At 41.4% G+C, this 13,606-nt stretch overlaps 1 protein-coding gene across 8 annotated transcripts in view; it reads left to right on the top strand.

The window, feature by feature from the left end:
• smog (G-protein coupled receptor 158 smog) overlaps nucleotides 1–12,780 on the top strand; it is a 28,527-nt gene extending 15,747 nt beyond the window's left edge. For 4 of the 8 annotated variants that reach the window (XM_033381062.1, XM_033381057.1, XM_033381063.1 and 1 more), the window contains exons 3-14: nucleotides 6,294–6,533; nucleotides 6,602–6,660; nucleotides 7,325–7,444; nucleotides 7,522–7,602; nucleotides 7,665–8,013; nucleotides 8,071–8,139; nucleotides 8,192–8,593; nucleotides 8,679–8,873; nucleotides 10,195–10,376; nucleotides 10,428–10,539; nucleotides 10,946–10,966; nucleotides 11,260–12,780. In XM_033381062.1, the coding sequence (XP_033236953.1) occupies nucleotides 6,294–6,533; nucleotides 6,602–6,660; nucleotides 7,325–7,444; nucleotides 7,522–7,602; nucleotides 7,665–8,013; nucleotides 8,071–8,139; nucleotides 8,192–8,593; nucleotides 8,679–8,873; nucleotides 10,195–10,376; nucleotides 10,428–10,539; nucleotides 10,946–10,966; nucleotides 11,260–11,457 (2,028 nt within the window). In that variant the 3' untranslated portion in view covers nucleotides 11,458–12,780. The other 4 variants (XM_033381059.1, XM_033381060.1, XM_033381058.1 and 1 more) reach the window with 4 other exon arrangements.
• The last annotated feature ends 826 nt before the right edge of the window (nucleotides 12,781–13,606 follow it).

Below are 13,606 nucleotides of genomic sequence, written 5' to 3'. Positions count from 1 at the left end.
TCAAATGATGAAATATTAAAAGCTTTGAAAAGGACTCTGTGTAATATAGGGATTTTTAGGTTTCTGAAAGGTTAGCCATAGTTGTTTGCAGGGAGCAACGTGACACAAGGGAGAAGGAGTGCGGAAATGCCTCACCTTGAATATGAATGCACTTTGATAGCGTCTAACTGTAAGTGACAGAGTTGGGCGCTCTCACTGCGTCTGAGTCAGCCAATGCTTTCGTCGCAGCTTTTGCTTTCGCCTTGCTTCTACCTTCGCCCGTCCTCTGCTTTTGTCACTGTCACTCTCTTTCTCACTCTAGCGGCGCCGTCTGGTGCTGTTTTTATCTGCGTTTCGAAGGTAATGGCAGAAAAAGTAAGCGACGACCGAGTGCGTGGAGTCGCCAGTTGTTTTGCATGGACGAATGCGCTCTCTAAAAATGCACTCAAATGCTGTCCAGACTCTTTGCGAAATCGGAAGGAAAAGCTGATGGCGCGAAAACGATGCGGATTTTCCTTTGTTTTGCAATAAGTGATGAAAGCAAAAAGGTGACTCATCTAAATAAATGATTAAAACGATGTATTTCATGTATGATTGGGTCTCATGCCAAAGAAAATTCTACAAAAACAGCTTCAGGCTTTGGAAAAGAGAGTAGCTGGCAAGAGCAATTGCAATTCCAACGGAAATGGTAGAATTTCGGCAACTGAATGTCTTACGGCCAGCTTAAGTGGCAAGAAGAAGCGACTTTCAGTCACCTTGACTTGGCTGGCGCTTTTCTTTTCATAACTTTTGACGGACACTTTGTGGGAACCAATGCAGCTTGCAACCCCAGCGACCCCAAGGCAAAGACAATTAGCGACAATTTTCGAAATTGCCATCGCGGCAGTTGAGAATGTGCTTTCACTTTGAGGGGGCAGAGTGCAGCAGAGTTGGGCAATAATCAATAAAACTGCTGAGATGGCAACCCACATAGAAAGTGTGTGCTGGTTTCCCCTCTCCACCTACTTTTACTTTTTCATTCTTTTGCCCCTTTGCAGTCCTCCCCGAGTGCTGACACAAATCTTTACGCAAATCTGTGCTCACGAAATTCAAATCCTCTACCCCATACCCGCTTCACGCCCCCCCATTTTCCGCTGAGTGTGTGCGTTCCGCCTGCCTTGTTGAGTGTCGTAAAAAATATTACGCATACGCCATGTCTGACGCAAATAGATTTCTGTGGAAAGTTGGCTTGGTAGCAAGCAGTGACACGTGGAAGGAGAGTGCCGGTTGCAGGTTTTACACAAAAACCGCGGGATTTTCGAAAGAGTTGCGGCATGTCCTGACAGCATGTCATGCATACATGTATGTGCTACAGTTTGTGCCCCCTCCTTACCCTGTTCCTCTTTCTGGAGACTCTTGAACAAGTTAATTAAAAGATGCTAATGAAGTGACGGGGCCAGAACCCCAGGCTCCTTCTAGCACAATATTTTAATTGAATTTGCATGACAATTGCAGCCAAGAAGGTCGGAGACGGAAACAGGGCGACTTTAAACCGCCAACAGCTGAGCTGATGTCTCATCAGGCAGTCAGTCAGTCCATCAGCCAGTAATTTACTTCGCTTACTGCTATTTTTAGCCAACTACGCGAATCCTATAAATATTCAAGCGGGCCACAGGCGGCGGGTAAACAAGGTCCGATACATGACGTGCACGGATCGATTCCCTAACAAGTTCCCGCTGACGCAATCGGAGACGCCACTGGTCGGGTGGCCATAATTAAAAGACAAACAACGAGCAAATGGCTGGCGAAATGTGTAAATAAATTGCCATGGAGCATCCTCGGAACTGCTATCTGATGCGATCGATTTGAATCTCAAGTGTAGCCAGGCGGGACAAAGTAATAAATGTGACGTACATGAAAAAATAGCAGCAGGAGCAGGCTGCTGACAGATGCCAGTGCTCGGGCATCATCCTGGCTTTTGTTTGCCTCTCATTCAGCTCTCTCACACTCTCAGTCTCCCTCTCCTTTTCTGTGCCTTGCGGTCAATGGCGAACGCCATGTCGAATGCCTGTCAAGCATTATTGTGGCTCTCTCGTTGTTGCTGCTGCTCCTACTTATGCCATTCTTTTTTGTTGCTTTTAAGCACTTCCCAAACGAGGCAGCCACACGCTAATTTGTAGCTTTCATGAACTACATTTATGGTATAAAAGTTCTGCTAAACTGAAATCTAAACAGTATATACTAACGGGCCCTGTCCCGTTTCGCTGTGGCGTACATTGAGGATAACTCAAATGATTTTTTGTTTCTCCCATTTTTATATATTACAAAATACCTATATATTATTTGATACATATTTCTTTTTATTAAATATTTTTAAAAATTTTTTTATGTTATTTTAAGTTTATTTCCCAAAGAACGTTGCTTCTTTATGTCTAAATGATATTTTTGTATTTACTTAAATTCAATGTTTGTTTGCCTGGTTCTTTGGTTGTGCTGCAAAGAAGATGCTGTCTCGTTTAGCCAGTGCTTTACTGTTGCTGGCCATGCTGCCAGCTGCCGACTGCCGTGTCTCGGCTTGTGGTCTCTTTTGTTGTGTGTGTGTTTTTGTTGTGTCTTCTCATTGTCTGTCTGAACGTGCTGTTTCCACTGGCAACTTTCAAGCATAAAAGTTATTAATAATTGTATTTTTATATATTCTTCACTGTATGGGCTGGTGCTCTGGCCAGGACACGCACTTTGCTGTGGCTTTAAAACAAAAATCTGCTGCCATTGCCACAGGCGGAAGCCGAAATTGATATGAAACTGATTTAAAACAGTGCAGGGCAATTCAGCTTGATTTAGAATTTAAAAAGCTTTTAATATTTATAATAACTGAAGGATTAATTGAGACTTCCTTATGGAAGGCAATGCTGTGGATTTTGCTGTTAAAGAAATTGTACGAAATTCTTGAGTGGCAGATGTTTCAGAAATGTTTGTTGCAATGATAAAGTGAGAAGGATGTCAAATTTGATTAGAAACAAATCTTGTAAAGATCTTTTTGTAGATTTCATCAATTGTACTGTATCCAAGATGTATCCAAAAATGTAGTAGAGATATATGTATGCCCAGAAGGGTACCTGGATATAGTTGTTAACCCGTATCACGACCAATTTGGAGACTGATAGGTAGATATGTAAATAGGTAGATAGATATGGCCAATTACTTATGGCCACCTATAAATAATATAGTACGATTACTAATCATTATGTTTGACTCACTTCACAGTACATATTAATCCATAATGAATTGTAATGAATTCCCATTTAATGGAATCATTTATGCTAATTCGATGTGTCCTATATGTTAAACAAGACAAAACAGGACCAAAACGACGCTGCATAGTAAACTTCCGTAGCAATCAGCTTATGCCATTCGCACTGTCACTTTGAATAATGAAATGAATGCAAGTGAATGAATGAATGCGAATGCCTTGGCTACCGACAGCTAATCGCACTTCAGAGTGAGATTCCCAGAGAGTGTCAACGGCAGTTCTGCCTGAGGAAAGTGCAAAAAATAAAACACAGAAAAAACAAGTAAAAACTATTCAAAAAAAAGTTTATTATTGCGACTAGAAGATACCCTTTAATTAGAAAGAAAAGCAGAAATAGAAAGGGCACAACTGAAGAACAAAAGAGAGAAAAAGGATGATAAGCAGATAATAATGAACATATTACTTTTATGTAGCAATTACTGCCTCATTCCTGTTACGCCTGTTGCATACAATTACTGGGATACAATATACCCTCGTGTTTCATCGAGTACCTCGCATGAGGAGAGAAACAAAAAAAACACACAGTGTCGGACATATTTTATTCATTAAGCACAAAGCATAGAAAATAAGAGGAAAAACATGCAAATGACAAAAGCACAGGGCAAAGGAGAAACATGGGAGAGAAAAAAGCACAGAGGCCGTGTATACAGCTACAGTTACAGCTACAGCTACAGCTACCGTTACTGTGCGACCATGTGCCATGTAAATATTTTTATGGTCATAAGTAAGAATTTTGTACATGCCAAAACGTGCACAGTGCGAGAGAGAGGGAGAACGTAGGGGAGCGTAGGAGAAGGAGATGGAAGATGCAGATGCGGAGAGAGCTCTCGCATGGACATTAAAAAGTCAGTATAACGCGCCTTACTGATTTCATTTGGCAGCCTCTTCCTCCCTCCCTCTCTCTCTCTCTCTCGCTCTGTACGCGTCTGCTTCTGTTTGCGGTGTGTCTAAGCTCTTGGCATAGTTGCACACACACTCACACGCACGCACACCAATGTCCATGTGGATGTTCTTGTTTGCATATGTATGTACGAGTATGCATGTTTTATTGCACACACTCTGGGCTCTGTGCTTTGTGGTTACCGCTATTTACAAGTGTTTTCCATACACATTTATGCGGTACCCTATCTATGCCTTTTGGTGGGGTATATACATTTCCCTATAGGAGAGACTGACACAGGGATCGCAATATGTACATACATACGTTCTGATATTCATACGTCTGAAATTTAATAGAATAATACATTTTATAGTCATAGTTATAGTGTAATATGTATATTGTTTTTAGGACTGAAGTTATCATATGACGAAAATAAGATATCCGTTTCAGAAGTGTAGAGTGGATGGTCTGCCATCTATAAGCTGTCCAACAAAAGTAATACAATTTTCAAATGTTGCAACTAAAATCCCAGACATTAATTATTCGTAAACTAAATGAAACTTTAGTTGTGGAGAATTTTCAGAAAAAAGTGGAACTACATATATCCAAATGCTAGATGATGGTTAGATACATAAATATATACATATTTTGAAGATTTATAAACCATAAAGCGGTTTTGTAGTCGTTGAGCAGAAATTGTTATAGAAGTACAGAAGCAAGTAGGAGGACCAAAAGGCAAAAACGTAGCAGAGTAGTCCGTTATTCTTTCAATTCGTATTTGCTGAGAGCGTGGCCTGAGAGTGAAAGAGTGTCGTCTGTAGGAAGAGCATTCTAAGGAAGATCAAGAAGGAATTTCTGAGAGAGAACAATACGACTGTGAGTATCCAAAAAAGAAGCTAGTACAAAAATAGAGAACTCAGTTTGGATCGGCACACAACCCAACAGCCCTACTGCTCACCCCCGACATCTATATACATTGTGCATATGTAAGATCTGTAGCATGCCCTCCAACTATGTCTGACAATGTTGCAAAAAGCCTTAAATATATGTACATATATACACATCTTGTTGGTTAAGGTATCCTTAGGTTTACGATTATGCTTACCGTGTAGGACACACACAAGAAGGTGCTTTCTCCCCCAGTCGTGTCTTCGTGTGCCTTATACTTATTGCTCTTACCTTGATATGCTCAAATGCATACCCAAGCGCCCAAAAATATTTGTATACTTGTTGTTAATTTATTTGGAGCTTTGAAGCGTATACGCTGTGTGGCCCTGCTAATGGCAAATGTACGTTTTAAAAGCCAAAAGGCGGCCGGGTCGAGCTACATGACTCACCCACAGACCCACAGCCGGGCAGTCGCAGTCGCAGTCGCAGTCCCATCCCCTCTGAGCATGTCTTTGCTGTGGTTACTTTTGTTTCCGAAAGCCATAATGATGTCATCAAAGCCCAGTTGGACTTGCCTTTGCCTTTGCCTTTGCCCTTCCCTGCCATTCCTTTTGGCACTGCTTCCTGTGCGTAGATCTCGAGAGCCGGTTGTAACGTGTAAATTATGTACAAACATTTGGTCAGTTAAGAGCTGAACAAACATGGATTAAAAACATTTGTGCAGTCCCAGTCCCAGCTCCAGCTCCAGCCCCAGCCCCAGCTTGGGTCCTAAATCGTATTATTTACCGGACGGAACAAAAACTTTTGTGCATTCCATGCGGAAGGAAGGTGTTGGTCTGTGCGGAACGTGTCCTGGCCGCCATGTGAATAATTAATGGCCAAGGGGATCAGGGCCCTAAGCCAAGGGAAATGGCCTGGTCAGGCAAATCACGACGCTCCCTCAGCCTCGGCGTATCCGTAATTTTTGGTTCGTATTCGCACCATTAACAGGTTGCCAAAGCCAGTACGGATGCTTCAATGTACTAATTGCTTAACAGAAATAAGCTTTTGCGAAATTCCAATGCCAAAAATTTCATTTCTAGAGCAGGAAAAATGTACTCCCATTCTGTAGAATTTTTAATGAAGTGTCAAACAAGCCTTAGGCATGCTGTTGAATCTCTTGAAGGAATTTAAATTATTCATAAATTTGCACACATTTCATTTTGCCTTTAACATCTCAAACAATTAATAGCTTGTTCATTTTGTTGTTGCTTGCAGTTTTACGACTTCACCGACATTGCCGAGGATGCTGCACGCCAGTTTATTGAATTTCTATCGAACAAATTCCCAAATGCCAACACTCCGATTGCCATCGATGAGCCGACACGTGCGGAGGTGAGCCGTCGGGCCAACAGTATCGCCAGCTATGCCCTAAACGAGGACGAGAACCTACTGGCCTTTGCCATTGCCGCGCCGAGCATACACACGGTTGTCGTTAAATTCAGGGATAATGTCACGGTATGCATACCATACGGCTGGATTGGCGGGGGCGATATTAATGATAATGATGTTGATGTGTGTTGCAGATACCACCGGATCAGGTGCATAATAAGGCGTTTTTGGGCTCTTACTGGCGGGAATTGGGGTGAGTTGAATAATCTCTTGGTAATTTGATTCTTGAAATTGGTTTGTGCTGCCCCAAAAAGTATGCTCTCATTTTTGGAAAGCCCCAATAACACTGTGAGATAAATATGTACCTATATATGATTTTTTACAGGATTTTATGAATTCTTTTTATTAGAAATAAACATAAACATTGGTTTATTTATTAAATATCTTAAAAAATAAATAAAAATATATATGATAACGTATTCATAGCTTAGATATTTAGTAGAGCTCAGCGCGGCTCTAATTTTACCCACTTTCACTATGAAATGAATCGTGATACATCGCTAATACAACGAACAATCACCAGAGATTTGCTAAGGCATTTGATGTCTTGGTTGAATATTTCAGATAATTAGCCTCATGTGAAACATTATCCTTTGCTTAGGGCATGCAAAGCGATGGATATGCCTTTCTGGCAAGAGCCTTGGTTTCTTTAAGTTCGTTACTCTCTTAATTTGTAATATCTATAATTATTCAATTATTTATTCCTTCAAATTAATTATCCCAACTTCTGTGCCCAGAAATCCAGACCACGCTGTAAAAAACCCCACTTACAAACCCACACATCATCCATCTGCCTTTTGGATACTTTCCAATAACCATATGTACTATATATATTTGTTTTCCCGTTCCTTTCGCAGTGCCGCCTGGAACAGCAGCGACGGTACCCAGGAGTGGGGCGCCCCTTTTCGCGACTGCAACCTGTTGACGCGCCGCTGGCTGTGGCCCTTTCGCATATCATTCACAGAGCATAGAATCAAGTGAGTGGAAGGCAGTTGCATACCTACCAACCAAATGAGGAGCACACAATCATCATAATCAATTTGAACCATTTCAGAATTGTGGCAGCTGCCTTTATTGCCGCCGATGAGGATGTGTGCAACGATGGACTGGAGGAGGTGTTTGGCCGTCGTCACGGGTGAGCTATAAGCTCGAAGCTTCCTTCGAATATATATATGATGGATTGCTAACACGTTGCAGGTGTGATCGAAATACTACTTTCTGCCTTCTCACGGAGAACAAACCGGCGGCCACGAGGGATGTGTACACGTGTCTCTGTCGGGAGTCCTTCTATCTGCCAAACTCAACGCTGCAGGGCTTCCGCGGCGATTTAGTGGAACTGTCCGAGGGCTACGACAACTACTCGTGCATACCGTGTCCGGGCGGTTGCACAAACTGCGATCAGCATGGGGTGTGCCTCAACTTTCAGGAGGAGGAGGCCCTCAATATGGATGCCTGTCTGCGTCTGCTTGTGGCCATTGTCCTGGGCGCCTGTATCCTGTGCTGTGTGGTCCTGGGTGTGATTGTTTTTAGACAGAGGAAGAGCAAGGTGCGTTTTCTGTGGTGGATTCTTTACGCGTAACTTTCTAACGTTGTGACTTTCTAGGCCATTGCCTCGGGCATGTGGACTGTGCTGGAGACGATACTGCTGGGAATTGTTTTACTTTATGCATCTGTGAGTGATCCCTTTGTCCATGTCTATCGAGTACTAAGTAGACCTTCTGCAGGTTGCCGTCCATTTCTTTCCCGCCTCCACCGAGCGCTGCCTGCTGGAGCCCTGGCTGCGGGAACTGGGATTCATCACCTGCTACGGCGCCATCATACTGAAGCTGTATCGCCACCTGGTAGATTTTCGGACACGGAAGGCCCATCGCTGGGTGCTGCGGGACGTGGATCTGCTCAAATATCTGGGCGCCATGGTGTTCGCGGTGGTGTGCTACATGTCCGCCTTCACGGCCTCGTCGCTGGACCTGCTGGAGAGCGCCCAGCTGGAGAGTCTACGCGAGGCGAGCACCAACACCTGCCATCCGCTCAAGTGGGAGCTGGTGACGCAGGCCAGCGAAATACTCATCCTGTGCTTCGGCCTGCACCTCTCCATAGCCAGTCGCAATGCCAACACTCAGTTCCGGGTGAGATGCGAAGACCCCAAGTGGATTCGATCCGAAGAGTGGGTCAAATGCATTTACAAGTAATTTCCTTTTCCCCCTGGCACAGGAACGACAATTTCTGGTGACCGCCCTCACGCTCGAGTTCCTTGTCTCGTCCAGCTTCTACTTTCTGCGCTTTGTCTACCTACCGGAAATGAGTCCCAGCGCCATACTGCTGGCCCTCTTCGTGCGCTCCCAGCTGACAAACAGCTTTGCCCTGGGTCTGATATTTGTGCCAAAATTGTGGTATCAGCACAAGCAGGTAACCCAACGTTTTCGACACTCTTCAGTTGATTGCAGCTCTTTGGTTTGTCTACTATTTAGTTTTAACTTTTAATTTTAATAAACTTTTCAGTTTGAGATTAATATTTGGGTTCATAAAAGGAGCGTAGGCAGTGGTTGGCGTCAAAGTCCAGGCTTAGAATTCGCTCTCTCTCCCTCTCACCCACTTGTGCGCTTTGTGCTTTGTGATTTGTCCGTCGCCGTCAGGGTTGTATTGTTGCATCTGTCATCGTCGCCATTTATCGTTGCCATCGATAGTTGTATTTGGTATAATATTGAAATTTGCTGAGGAAACGATTTTTGTTCAACAAAAAAAAGTGAAACCTAAACGTATCGAAAGCTTTGTTGCTTTTGCTGAAACAATTAATTATTTCCTTTCGGTTATTGTCTTTGGTTTCTTGTTCTGGAGTTCTTTCATTTTTGGTTTGGAGTAAACAAAAAATTAACATAATTTTAGTATTAAGCTAACATTTTGATGAAATTTTTAGTCAAGCTATGAAGTTGCTGCAAGTGTGTCGTTTTTGTCCCGCCCGAATGTTTGACTGTACTTTGTCTTTAGTTCCATTCGACTTGCACTTGAACTTTATTTGCACGCTACACTTTTTGCATGTCTAGTTTAGTTTTTGCATGTATTTTGTACGAGTTTTAACAAGAAAAAATCAACTAAAAAAATATGACAAAAATCGGTTTCCTTTCAAAATCCCCAATACGCATATATACCTACAAAATACCAGCATTTCCCAGAATACTTACCTCCACTCGCCTCGCCACGCCTCACTGTAACTGTTACCTGCTCTGCCTCTCTCTCTCGCTCGCTCGCTGTCTCTCTCAACCTAGATATTCTGAACCTAAAAACTCTCTCTGTCTACATAATTAGTCTTCTACTATAGCTAAAGTCCAACTTTGTTAAGTTTTGAATTCCGTTTTTGATTTCCTTTGAACTTTGTTTATCTCATTTCCAGCAAAACATCAGACAAAATCATAACCAATGATCGCAGACAAGTCCATCGCTCCAACTTTCATTCACATATCACCTATTCAGACAGCACTCACACTCACATACCCAATGATCGCAGACAACTCCATCAAACACTCATTCACATTCACATACTATACTCAGCCAGCAGTCATTCTCATACTCCGATCACACATAAACCTGCACAGATATCTGATCTTGAGTTTCGAGTCTACTTTTCTCCTTCTTTCTATACTTGTGTACTTGCTCTCTCGGTTTGAGTTCGGTTTACGTTTTACTTCCTGAGTGTGGTTTGCGGTGTTTGTTGCATCTTCATAGCTTGCAGGTTCGTTCGCTAGCGTATGATCTATCAATACGTTTACCTGTGGATGCTTTCAAGGGTGCTGCACACGATGCCGGTCAGCGTTTGGGCGGTGGCTATGCGGGCCTTTGCCTTGGTGACCCCGACATCGGTGAGCTGACCATATCCGAAATGAGTCCCGAGGATATACGTGCTGAACTCAAAAGGTAATCGTACTTCTGTTGTATGTGTCTGTACTTATTCGCAATCTTTTCCAGACTGTATACACAACTTGAGATACTGAAGAACAAGACCTTGAGACAGGACAATCCGCACATCAGCAAACGACGCGGTGGACGCAAGGCGGGTCATCGTCGATTCTCATTGCAGGTGAGTCCGAATCACGGGGTCACGTCATCTGTCACCTGTCCACCACAGTGTAGTCGTAGTCATCGCGAGCTCACTGTACATGACATCATCAAAAATAAAGGACCGGGGTATAGGGAACCCAGATTGTTTTTATCAATTGTTTCTGAATACTGAACTTCGAACAGAAACCTATAATGCTGTCGCCTATCCCAAGCTATCCCTAGATCTTTCTCTCACTATCTCTCTGTCTGTCTCTCTCTCTGACTCTATATTTCTCATCTGCTCCCCCTTGTATGTGACTTGTATTAATACACATATATAAATATATATATATCATTGTTCTTGTCATGACTATGTACAATACTCGTATATTCGAATCCCACCACTACCACCAACTAAAAACCAATACCAAACATGTTCAATGTAGAAAAAGGGCAGCAAGGATAAGGTAAGAATGTCAGCCTCTCTCTCTAAAGTAAACCTAACCTAACAAAATACATATTTGTGTTGTGACTGTACCTAAACTAACCGAAAAATAAAAAAGTAATAAAAGGAATCTCCGCCGCACGTTTGTCTATTCAACTAGACCCCAGTCCTGCCCTTCCCGTACCCCCACTCTGTGTGCATGTGTCCGTCCATAGATAGCACTTCATATGTCTAACCAGAATGCACACGAAACGAACTAGAATTACGTACTTGTATTGGCTATAAAGAACGTACTAAGAGATCGTTATTCCGCAGGCTCTAAGTGCCAAACACCGCAGCAACAAGCATCATCAGGACATCGAGATCACCGAGGCGGAACCATCCCGTACACCCGAGGACTCCGTATGCAGTGGCGAGGGACCGACGGATACCTACGCGGAGATATCGGGCGTATCGCATTCAATGCTCTCCCATTCGATGGTCTCGCACTCAATTGTCTCTCACTCGAAGTAAGGAAACCCACAGTCGTTGTGGGAGCAGAGGAGGAAGAACTCGTAAACGAAGGATTTGTATATAAGTATTAAAGGATACGATAGTACATGATTGTATGTGTAGATATCAATATGTATGTATGTATGTGTATGGGAGGATTAGGGTGCAGCATAGGTAATATATAGCGCAACAATACAAACAATAAAAGGATTACTTTAATTTCGCAATGAAAGAAAAACCAACAAAAAGCAACACATGAACAAAGGCAAAGACACAAAAAAACACAAACAATAAAAAACATTACTTTATTTAAAAAATAAAAGAAAATAAAAAACGCATAGACAAGTGAAGAGAAATGGAAAGAGTGAAGAGTGAAAAGAATATAAAGTAAAGAAGCAAATGAGTTTTGTACAATTTTGATACACTTTTAGATGATTTTACGTTGTTGATTTCTCTCAATTTGATTTCGATTGATTTCGAGCAAAGTTGTACGAAAGAGAGCGATAAAACAGAGCCCACCTGTGTAGGTAAACGATAAAACTGTTTTGTAAAACCAAAACAAAAAGAGACAAGAAACTAATTATTGATAAACCTATTCCTACTACACACATTTGAGTTTACATCTAAGTTCCTCAACTCAACAGTTACTAATACTCTATTAATTTGCCACTTATTTCGAATCCAACCGAGCGAACACTCGGTAAATATCCCCTCACCATCTCTCTCTATAAACGATAGGGAATATTTGTGAGGAGAGCACAGCGAAAATCATTTTGAAAGAACAGTGAATAATCAGTTGTAAATTTGAGCTTATAGGCATTAAAATCTAGTAATGAAATTCTCTCATAACTATCACACACTTTACATCTTACTAATTACCTACTAATATATATTTGTATTATATATTGTATACTTGTAATTCCTACATTTTCCCATCCAAAACACCGAACGGGGTAAACTTTTTGTAAATACTAAGTGCAGTACTGTACGAAAGAGAAGCGTGCCATACTTAAGAGAGGCCAAAACCAAAGACTATACAATACCAAGATGTTGCATGGGAGACCAAAAAGCTGTATTTGTGTAGGATTCTGGGATGAGTCAGCTGAAATTTAAATGGAATTTGTACCTGATGCAATTGGTATTGAATAGTCTTTGGTTTCGGAGAGAGCAGAGCCCAGGCATTTTGTTTGTTAACTTTGTGTGGCAGTTACAGAAAGAAATCGAAAAGCTCCGGAAGGATGTCGGTAAGGTAATGCTTAATAGATGCTTAAGTACCCTTTTTTTGTATCGTAACTAGCCGAACAAATTCTGTCTCAAGTATTATTCCCATTTGAAGTTGATTTCCCAACAATTTTAGATCCAATCCCAGAGAATGTTTAATATATCCGTTGTTTTCGAAGGTAGACGGTAGTAGGAGTTTTGAAAAAAAAGCAAAGAAACCACAAAGTGAATACATTTCAAATGTACGCAATACATTTTTGGATGCGCTCGTTAGAATGTTTTTTGGGGAGAATAAGTCCATAGAAAACATATAGTACAGTTACTTGGGCATTTACATATATATGGGGTATAGTATATGTACGTATATACACATATATATATAAAATTATATACATATAGCGAGTAAAACATGGCAAATGGTTAAATTAGGTAAACATACAACATGCATGCAACAAATTGAGCATTTAAAACAAATTATAGAAAGCCCAAAAAATGAAACTAAATTGACGACAAAACTTAAGCCAACTTCTTGATTGCGTTTGATCAAAAGTGTGTGTGTAAAAAATATATATGACATATACATAACTATATATAACTACTTATATTATATATAAATATATATATACATATATGAATGTAATCAGCATTACAATAAAAACCAAAGCAACCGAAGAGAGAGGCATACTAAATTAGTTGCTCAGCGCACACGAAACTACAACCCAACAAAAAAAGGATCGAAAAGAAAAAACAGAAAAAATAATGTAAAACCGAAAACATTTTGAAAGTGTGATAGTGTTCATAATATTCGTTCATTGTAATTAAAGCAGAAAAAAAACAACAACAAAAACTAAATAAACTAAACTAAATGATCAACTAAATGTGGTGTCTGGGGGGTTTAATTGGGGATTGATTGCAGATTACGGATGTGTTTCCGAAAAGCAAACTGAGC

Source organism: Drosophila pseudoobscura, chromosome 4 (genome assembly GCF_009870125.1).
Source record: "Drosophila pseudoobscura strain MV-25-SWS-2005 chromosome 4, UCI_Dpse_MV25, whole genome shotgun sequence".
In the NCBI taxonomy this organism is placed as follows: Eukaryota; Metazoa; Arthropoda; class Insecta; order Diptera; family Drosophilidae; genus Drosophila; species Drosophila pseudoobscura.
The sequence above is the reverse complement of the archived record's forward strand: the minus strand, read 5'-3'. Positions and strand labels throughout refer to the sequence as shown.